Here is a 9,825-nt window from a genome sequence, read left to right as displayed (position 1 = left end):
TAGTCGAGACATAAAGATTGATATATTGGAAGCCTATAATTGAATATCGGAAGTGTACCGGGTGAAATCGGGATTTTACCAGAGTACCGGGGGTTTAATGGGCCAAGATGGGCCTTAGTGGAGAAGAGGAGGGGCGGCCAGGGCAGGCCGCGCGCCCCTCCCCCTCTAGTCCGAATTGGACAAGGAGGGGGGCCGACGCCCCCCTTTCCTTCCTCTCTCCCTCCTCCTTCCCCCTTCTCCTACTCCAACTAGGAAAGGAGGGAGTCCTACTCCCGGTGGGAGTAGGACTCCTCCCTGGCGCGCCTCCTCCTAGCCGGCCGCCTCTCCCCGCTTGCTCCTTTATATACAGGGGCAGGGGGCACCTCTAGACACAACAATTGATCTCTTGGATCTCTTAGCCGTGTGCGGTGCCCCCTCCACCATAGTCCACCTCGATAATATCGTAGCGGTGCTTAGGCGAAGCCTTGCGTCGGTAGAACATCATTATCGTCACCACGCCGTCGTGCTGAAGGAACTCTCCCTCAAAGCTCGGCTGGATCGGAGTTCAAGGGACGTCATCGAGCTGAACGTGTGCTGAACTCGGAGGTGCCGTACGTTCGGTACTTGATCGGTCGGATCGTGAAGACGTACGACTACATCAACCACGTTGTGCAAACGCTTCCGCTTTCGGTCTACGAGGGTACGTGGACAACACTCTCCCCTTTCGTTGCTATGCATCACCATGATCCTGTGTGTGCGTAGAATTTTTTTTGAAATTACTATGTTCCCCAACAGTTAGGCCACTTGCATATGTGTGCGTGTTTAGGCCGCATGGTTGTGTCCACGTCCGGATCATGTGCGGTTGCATTATGGCTGAACACTTGCTCGGCCTGGATTATCATTGCTCCTTTTTTCTCTATCCGTCTTGATGTAGCTTCGGTCTTGTATGACCTTGCTAGTCGGTGGTGTGATTTTTGTTGTGTGCGTTTGTGTTGACTGTGTGCATCTTAGCTATGCAGAGACCGGGTGTGTGCTCTTTGTGTTTGTATCCTCTTGATGCTCCATATTGAGCTAATAAAATCCACCCTTTGTCGAAAAAATTCCACATTCCATGTCGCACATGCAGAAATGATTGTTCAAATAATAAAGATGGTTATTTAAATTTATTATTAGACAATAGTGTAAACATGAATACATGATCACGCATTACTTTAGATATTTGACGTTGTGGTGCCCTTGTACCGCCTTGGTCTTGTGCTAACATATATGGTCCCCTGTACGTTCATCTCAGAACATCCGGAAATCTTCTCAACTTTGGTCCATTCCCCAGGCGTTTTGGCTTTATATCCTGTGTTAACAAATGAAATGTCATGCACTGGAGTTGTAAATAAAAATACTCATAACACTGAAAATGCCTATGAATGAAGGAGATACTCTACTACTGACATGTTCTACCTTACAAGCTAAGCAAACTACTACTCCCTTCGTTCCTAAATATTTGTCTTTCTAGAGATTTTAACAAATGACTACATACGAAGCAAAATGAGTGAATATAAACTCTAAAATATGTCTATACATCCGTGTATGGTAGTCCATTTGAGATCTCTAAAAAGACAAATATTTAGAAACGGAGGGAGTACTTTCTACTACCGACTAAGCTTCGCCGCCAATATGCATGCTGGATATTTTTGCTGCTAGCCCTGATGCTTCAAGTGATACCAGTGAATATCGCTTCTCTTGCCAACATACACCGGTCAAGATCATTTATTCTTAGGCAACGAGATTATTTGCAACAGAAACATGGGTAGTCTATATACAACTACTACTACTACTACTACTACTACTACTACTACTACTCCTTCAGCCTGTTACTGATTAGACTGATGTTTCCATTGAGTACCTGTGCACTCTTTAGGATGCAAACCTAGCAGTATCGACATTGATTTGATGTGATACAAAAACCTCTACACATATCTCTACTAATTGTCAATGGCTCAATGCACACCACTATTTGGTTTCCTCAAAAAAAAAGTTGCAAAAAAAGCTTAAGGTATATCCAAGATTAGACGAAAGGCATGAACCACAACCTTGTTATATTCTTATTAAGAAAATGAAAAATAAAAGGCCCAAGAATTAACAGATATGATTCACATGGTTTAAAATGTCCAGAAGACAGTTTGTTGCGGCCAGTACATGATACCTGGTCGAATATCGCTGTAGGGATGGCAAGTGTTGCCACTGCATTAGGGGCGTCTACTATTCCAGATATCCTACCTTCACATGGACAGCATGACAGTAAAATATAGACCTGCATACAACCCAAAGTCAAGAACATTTGATAATATCCCTCTTACATGATATAGACCTGCATACGACCCAAAATACATTGTGATAGTTAATAATCCTAGTGCCTACCTGCTCCTTGGAGTACCCAAATCTAGAAAGGTACTCAATGGCGTTGAGAACTGCACGCTTGTAGGCAACTGATGCATCAAGGAAATGTTGTTTCCCTGACTCATCCACGCTGATGCCCTCGAAGACTAACCATTCCGAGAAACGCGGCTCCACCGGACCTATCTCAAAGATAGGATTTACATGAAGTGGTGATGGACCAACAGGAGTCAGGTATTCCTTCATGCCACCTCTTATGATCTCACACCTACGTGAAATAAATCATTAGAGTTTCACAAGCACGCCGTGAGAAGTAAATCAATAGACAATTCTTTTGTTATGCAACTAGCAAATTCAGCAACTCATGTAAGCTTAATCAACTGAGAATTGCAGTTTGTTAGGCTTAGGTACGATATAAGTTGATAATGTGGTGAAATATAGCTATGCACTAGTATCTGTTTCTCTCTACGCTCTGCCCCATCTGAATCTGACAGGTTTCAAGCAAGCAGCTGTTAAGACTCAAGATGCTTCCTGCTACTGTGCCAACCTAGTTTCTTGATAAAGAATGTTGAAACTTAACAATGGGAATTTCTATTACATTAATGGATCTAGGTTGTCCAGTAAACAACTACTCCTGAGATACCACTCATACCAGTCGCATTTAGAATGTAGTTAGTGTGACAACTGACAAGTATTGAAAAGTGTAGAGAAGAACAAATTAAGGTAATTACTTTAGCTCAAGGAATCCACTCATTTCTATTGCTCCGCAAAATGAAACTTCACCGTCTCCTTGGGAGAAGTGCATATCACCAGTACTCAAATTTGCTCCTTCAACAAATACCGGTAGATAAACCTTGGAACCTCTGCCTAGATTCTTTATGTCACAGTTTCCACCATTCTCTCTTCCAGGAATTGTTCTTGCTGCTTCATTTGCAATTTTTTCCCATTCAGCAGTCCCTTCCTGGGTCTGCAGAACATTGCATGCCTTGTCAACATAGCTCTTTGACCATATATAAACAAAGTATCGATGAACATATGGGACTTGAGGTTGTTTGGATTGCTAATTATATGAAGCTGACCACTGAATCTGATTTGTTTTCCTGGCTGGCAATTCAATTTTGTGGAGTATATTCTGTTAATCTGTTCAGTCTACCTATGCCGGCGGTGGTGCTATTTTTTGTTGTTAACCTTTCGCAAACTGTTCTTTGACTCCGTGTCGTGGTGGTTAGCCAGACTTGGTCTATCACCTCTGTAACGAGTGTTTATTAGAGGATTAGAGATCTTCTCAACTGCATCAAATTTGAACTAAAACCAAGTCATTTATTGTGGGACAGGGGGAGTAAATAGTATCTGCGTCCAAAAACTATTGTACTGGAATTATGGGCCATAAAACAAGATTAATCCTCTTTTATTTATTTTTCGAGAAAATGCAAGTTTGCATCTCAGATGCATCGGCAGAAAGGAAGCACATGTATAATACGATCTGTTAAAGTGAAACCATTCATGAGGCAGCACGTCATACCTTCCCAAGTAAGCAGTTGAGGGAGGTTGGTAAGCTAGCAAGAGGTCTCTGGTGTAGAACTTGACACAATTTCAGAGACTCATGACCCGCCTCGACCAATTCTCTTTCCCTTTGGTTCCATATATTGAGAAGCTCAGCTGACGGTGCAGTTCCCACTATACCAGGATGAGTTAACCCCGGAAATCGAAACACCTGGTATGCACAAAATGAACTCATTTAAATGATCCAAAGCTCATAAATATGATTCATTTAAAGTAGTATATATAGCAGCAACTTGTACCTGGTATCTGAGGGGAGTGCGCGTAAATTCCTTCGAAATACCAAATGGCTTTCCTTGCACTCGGGAAGTGGTCAGTTAAGAACCCACCTCCATGCTCCCTGTCAAATGTTCCAGTATAACCCCACTCGTCACCAGGAAGCGGGCCGAGGTTGCAGATCTCCACGGCAAGAAGATCACCCGGTGAAGCTGGAACCCCTTCCGCATCGACCACTCTAAGGGGGCCGCTGAGATAGTGAGGCTGTGGAAAACCCATATTCAGTTTGTTGGCACAATTAAAACTTGCTTTTATTTGATGCACGCATGAGAGAAATCCGGGGCCGAGGTTGCAGATCTCCACGGCAAGAAGATCACCCGGTGAAGCTGGAACCCCTTCCGCATCGACCACTCTAAGGGGGCCGCTGAGATAGTGAGGCTGTGGAAAACCCATATTCAGTTTGTTGGCACAATTAAAACTTGCTTTTATTTGATGCACGCATGAGAGAAATCCGACTCTACTAGAATAAACAGAACATCAAACCATAGTCAATGAACATGAGCAACTTCCAAATCCGATCTAGCAACATTGAACGATCTTCGGCGCCTTGTCTAACGAATCTGGCAACTATGCATGACACAACATTTCATCCATAAAAGTAAGTAAATGCATATATACTTACAGCTGCAAAATCCAGAGATTTGATATCGTCCGCCGAGTCATCATCTTTAACTTGCCCTCCGGTGCAATCGACCATCTCAACACGGAATAATTCCCCTTGAGTCACATCGGCGACCGGAGGGATCTCCGGGTGCCAGCGGTTGTGGAGAGGAACCTCCTGCTCCCATGGCTTCTTCTTTACATCTATGGGCACTACAAGCCTGGGAGTGAGAGGAGCCATGTTAATTTGTTATGCCAGCTTGAGAGTTCGGAGCTTCATCGTCCCTTTGTAAGGCACCCTTACTACACGCATTAATTCCCGGAAAATGGCGACGTGTGGCCGGCCGAGATGGAAAATCTTTGAATGCATTCAGGCGTTGTGTGTGTAGGTGGTGCGTGCAGCCTTGCAAGTGCAGCACATGCAAGCGCAGCCAAAGCTCGCTGATGCAGCACGTCTGGATGTATTGTCACGTCACCCACCGTTTACGACCGGTTCAGCGGTACTGCAATAATGCAGCCGGCGGCGGGTGGCGTATTGTTCGTTGTCTCACATGCGTCTATGAATTACTGTTGGGCAAATAAGCCGCGGCGCCACCGCGGCGGACATGTCGAGCACGTGTATGGGCGCGTCGGGCCCGTGGCAGGGTCGCGTGTGTGTGCGTCTGAGAAACATGGGGGTGCGTGCGTGTGCGTGATCCCAGTGCGTAGGACTAGGGCCAGACCATTGGCGAGGAGTGCGGGGTGCTCGTGTGCGTTTTGTTGGAGGCCCGCCGTGAGCAGCGCGTGTTGGAGCGTGTCGTGGTCACGCACGAGGCAGGCGGATCGCGGGCGTGAGGGAGAGGGGGCGGGGGTGCATATGTATCCATATGCCACCATTGTACACGCCCTTAGATCCTCTAAGACTGGGCAGCCTGAGAACTTCAGGTCAGAGCAGTCAAGGTTCACCCGTTCAAGGTGTATGGTCCTGAGGTGTTGGGAGATGAGACTGAGAGGCACATCGAACACTGGTTGGTCATATTGAACATCAGCAGCTCTTACCACGAGCTCCTCAGCTTTGCATGCTAGAGCGTAGTCAATCAACAGCCTGGTGTTTGTGAACGTGTCCTCTGGCTCATCGTCGGGATAGGCATCGATCTCAAATCGAACGGTTGTATCGCGGGAAGGTTGGCCCGTCGAAGACAAATAGCAGGCTGGTCGCGTGCCTCCAGAGGTCGCGCCAGCGGGTGTCCAGCACGCAGGTCTGCAGGGCATTGTCCGCCGGCAGGAAGGACAGGACACGCCATTGGAGCTCTCCAGGGAGGTCTCCAAAAGGGTCTCGGTCACTCGCAGCAGCCATCTCGAGCGTTCCGTCGAACAGGTGGCGGGCACTGCGGGAGCGGAGAGAAATCAGCAAACCAGGCGCAGTCGAATGTGGCATCACCAAATCAGGGAATCATGTACTAGCTTTCTCTAAGGAGATAAAGAGACTGGAATCACCTCAATTCGCGACAGCCGGAAGCGCCGGCCGCCGGCAACCGCGGGGAAGAGGGAGAGCGGGAGGACTCCTCCGTTACTGGGTGCTGGCAGATCCGAAGTCCTCCGCCCACCGCGTGCCCGCCGACGAAACCCTCGCCAAACTTCCCTCTCCAAGCGCGCTGGACGGGTACAGGCTACGAGCGAGCGGCCGACGGGAAGCCCTCGCTTCCTTGGCGTCGGAGTTGGAAGGGGAGCACCGGAGCAGACGAAGATGGGGCGGCGGCTAGCGTGCGGTCGCGAGCACGGGGGATGGGGTTCGACGGCGAGACTGACCCATCACATCCACGCAGCACAGCGCCGTCGTCAAAGGCCTCCGGACTGTCTCACGTGTCCGCAAGACCTTGTCTACAAAAATGTGTCCGCAAGAGCACCTGACGTGCGAGGCCCACTCTGAACTGGCCGGGTTTCTTTACCTAATAACTAGTAAAACGGCCCGTACGTTGTAACGATAGAGAAAAAAAATCATAACATCCTGTGGTCATGACCACATTTTGCTCCATCAGGAGATATAATATCACCTTCATTTTCGTTAACTCGTGAACAATTTTTAAAAATCATCAACATTTTTAAACTCGTGAACACATCTTATATTATGAACATTTTTCGAATTTATGAACATTTTTACAGACTTTCATACATTTTCTAAAATTATGAACAGTTTCAAAATGAACGAACATTTATACTATTTGCAAAAAAATTGTGAACATTTTTAAAGCAATTTCATTGAATCGGCGAACATTTGTAGAATCGGCGAAATTTTTATCTGGATTTTCGTAAATCATGAACAGTTTTTGAATTTTTAGGATATTTTTCCATTCATGAACATTTTTTAAATTGGTGAAATTTTGTTCAGTTTCATTAACTTTTTCATTACACAAACTTTTTCCAAAATCATGATTTTTTTTTAATTTTTCAACCACTTATTTTTCAAAATTGTGAAGATTTTTGCAAGATGCGAATATTTTTTAAAAATCACAAATATTTTATGAATCCATGAACATTTATGAATTATTAAATATTTTATTTCAAAGTTCTCAATTTTAAAAAAAATGGAACTTTTTGGAAGTCCCAAATTATTTAAAGAAAAAAATAACAATGAAAAGAAAAAGGAGAATAAAATAAAATTCCAACTTCAAAAAACAGGCCGCCCGGACATGGGCCGGCCCAAACAGGCGCGCTATGTCTTCTCCCAATGCGCAGAGCGCAGTATAGAAAGTTTCTACTGCATGGGCCAGCCCAGTCGGGGATTCCCCTTTGTGAAACGTTGTTTATCATTTATAGGAGAGCAACTAGCTAATGAGCGCTCCTTCGGGAGCATCGCAACGATCAACGGCACTTGGCACGCTCTCAGTCATTCGCCACATGTCGCGCTCTGGGCGCTTCCTCCGGATTTTTTTATTTTTATTTTTCCGCACGCGTTTTTGGCTTTTTATACGGGGTTTTTTCGGTTTTTTCGATGTTTTGGTTTTCCATCGGTCTTCCTTAGCTTTTCAAAAAACAAAAAATTTGAAAAAAAATTTGCGCGAAAAAACGTGTTTTTATTTTTTTCCCTTTCGCGCGAGGCACGGTTTTGCTTTCACGAGAGTCACGACCGTGCCTCTTGGAAACAAAAAAACACGTTTTACTTTTTTTTTCTTCTGCGAGAGTCACAGTTTTGCTTCCGCAAGAGGCACGGGTGTGCTTTCGCGAGAGTCACGGCCGTGCCTCTCGGAAACAGAAAAAAATGCATTTTCTATTTTTTTTCCTTTCACGAGAGTCACGGTTTTACTTCCGCGAGAGGCACGGTTGTGATTTAGCGAGAGTCACGGTCGTGCCTCTCGGAAACGAAAAAAACGTGTTTTCTGTTTTTTGTTCTTTCGCGAGAGTCACGGTTTTTCTTCCGCGAGAGGGACGATTGTGCTTTCGCGAGAGTCACGGTCGTACCTCATGGAAACGAAAAAACGTGTTTTCTGTTTTTTTCCTTTCGCGAGAGTCACGGTTGTGCTTTCACGAGAGTCACGGTCGTGCCTCCTTGGAAACGGAAAAAGAAAACACGTTTTCTCTTTTATTTTTCCTCCGCGAGAGACACGGTTGTGATTTCGTGAGAGGCACGGGCGTGCCTCTTTTAGAAAGGAAAAAACCCGTGCTTTCAGTTCGGTTTTTTCGTCCGGTTTTTTCGTGAAAAAAGTTCATCAAAACCTATCAACATGGGATCTAATTTGAAAGATCTCTACGCGAGGAATCCAACGGTGAAAGCGGTTCGAGATTTGGGCGCAAGGTTTGAGGGATAAAAACGTTTTGAATAAACGGATCTACGAAAAAAGGGAAAACTCTCAGGTTATGACAAGTGGCGCACTGCATAGGCGCCATTTGTCGCAACCATGGGAGTTGGAGTGATCTTTGCAACGAGTACTCCTCAACTAGTGATTTTGCACTTATAGGTGGCATCGGCGGGTAATATTTTGCAATTTTGAGGGCAATTTTGATGACGTACCGCCAGAAGCAATAACCCTTTATTAATAAGTACTAGAAAAAGGGCACGTGTGTTGCAACAGGAGAAAAAAAACATATCACAATCTTTAATGTAATTATGTAACACTTATTTAATTTAATTTTTGCAAACGTCAGAAATAAAGTTACATTAAGTATTTCTTTTTGGACTATGGAATTTGGACATATTGTAGCAATGTTTGTCATGACCCATTTCAGCTCTTCGATGAAAGTGTCTTTCAATCATTTTTATTTTTGTTGTTCAGAAAAACATGAATATATATTTAATTTGAGAAAGTGTTTTTTTCTAATTTGTTAGAATATTTTTTAAATGGAATCATTTTTATGGTGACTAACATTTTTTGGAATATTATATTTCATTTGTAATAGGTTTTGTGAGAGCATCAAACTATGATGCATCCTAAACATAATTTTAAAATGATTAACATGGAGGATAATAGCAAATTAAAAATGTACACATTTTTCTGAGAAATTTTCATATATAACATGTTAGGATTTGACAGATATCATTATTTTTAAAATATTTGAATTTGAAAAAGGAAATTAAACAAAGATGCATGTCGGGTCGAGCAGCGATGACGGGGTTCATCCAAAAGAAAAGAAAGAAAAAGAGGGGGGGGGGGCAGAGAACGAACCCGGGTCTACCGGTAGGCACATATGCTTGTGATATATGAGAGTGTTGCCTTATATGAACCAAGCCAAGGCGGATGCAGCCGCAGTGAAACGTTTTTTCTCACTTACCGGTGGCATAGTGGGTAATTAGTGTGAGAACTTCGGGGGCAATTTTCCTGACGGACGACCAGAAGCACTATTTGCTTTATTATTAGGGGAAGATATAGATATAATAAAGTACAGAGTGCTTCTGTCCATTCATCGTCATTCAAATTACCCTTGAAGCTGGCGAGAATTACTCACCAACGCCATTCGTAAGTGGCAAAAAGATTCATTTTTTACTAATATAATGTCCGTGCGTTGCAACGGGATATAAGTATTTACAGTAATAGCTGTCCATAA

At 44.3% G+C, this 9,825-nt stretch overlaps 1 protein-coding gene across 1 annotated transcript; it reads right to left on the bottom strand.

Moving 5' to 3' along the window:
- Positions 1-1,217: 1,217 nt before the first annotated feature.
- On the bottom strand, positions 1,218-4,108 carry LOC125516986 (formamidase-like). The gene is made up of 5 exons (XM_048682228.1): positions 3,893-4,108; positions 3,102-3,337; positions 2,395-2,638; positions 2,180-2,287; positions 1,218-1,327 (listed from the first exon to the last, which is right to left on the bottom strand). Exons 1-5 carry the CDS (start codon positions 4,106-4,108, stop codon positions 1,262-1,264), a joined length of 870 nt encoding a protein of 289 aa, XP_048538185.1. The 3' UTR covers positions 1,218-1,261.
- Positions 4,109-9,825: the final 5,717 nt, after the last annotated feature.

Source organism: Triticum urartu, chromosome 6 (assembly GCF_003073215.2).
Source record: "Triticum urartu cultivar G1812 chromosome 6, Tu2.1, whole genome shotgun sequence".
Lineage (NCBI taxonomy): Eukaryota > Viridiplantae > Streptophyta > Magnoliopsida > Poales > Poaceae > Triticum > Triticum urartu.
Note: the sequence above shows the minus strand (reverse complement) of the source record. Positions and strands in the feature narration are given on the sequence as shown.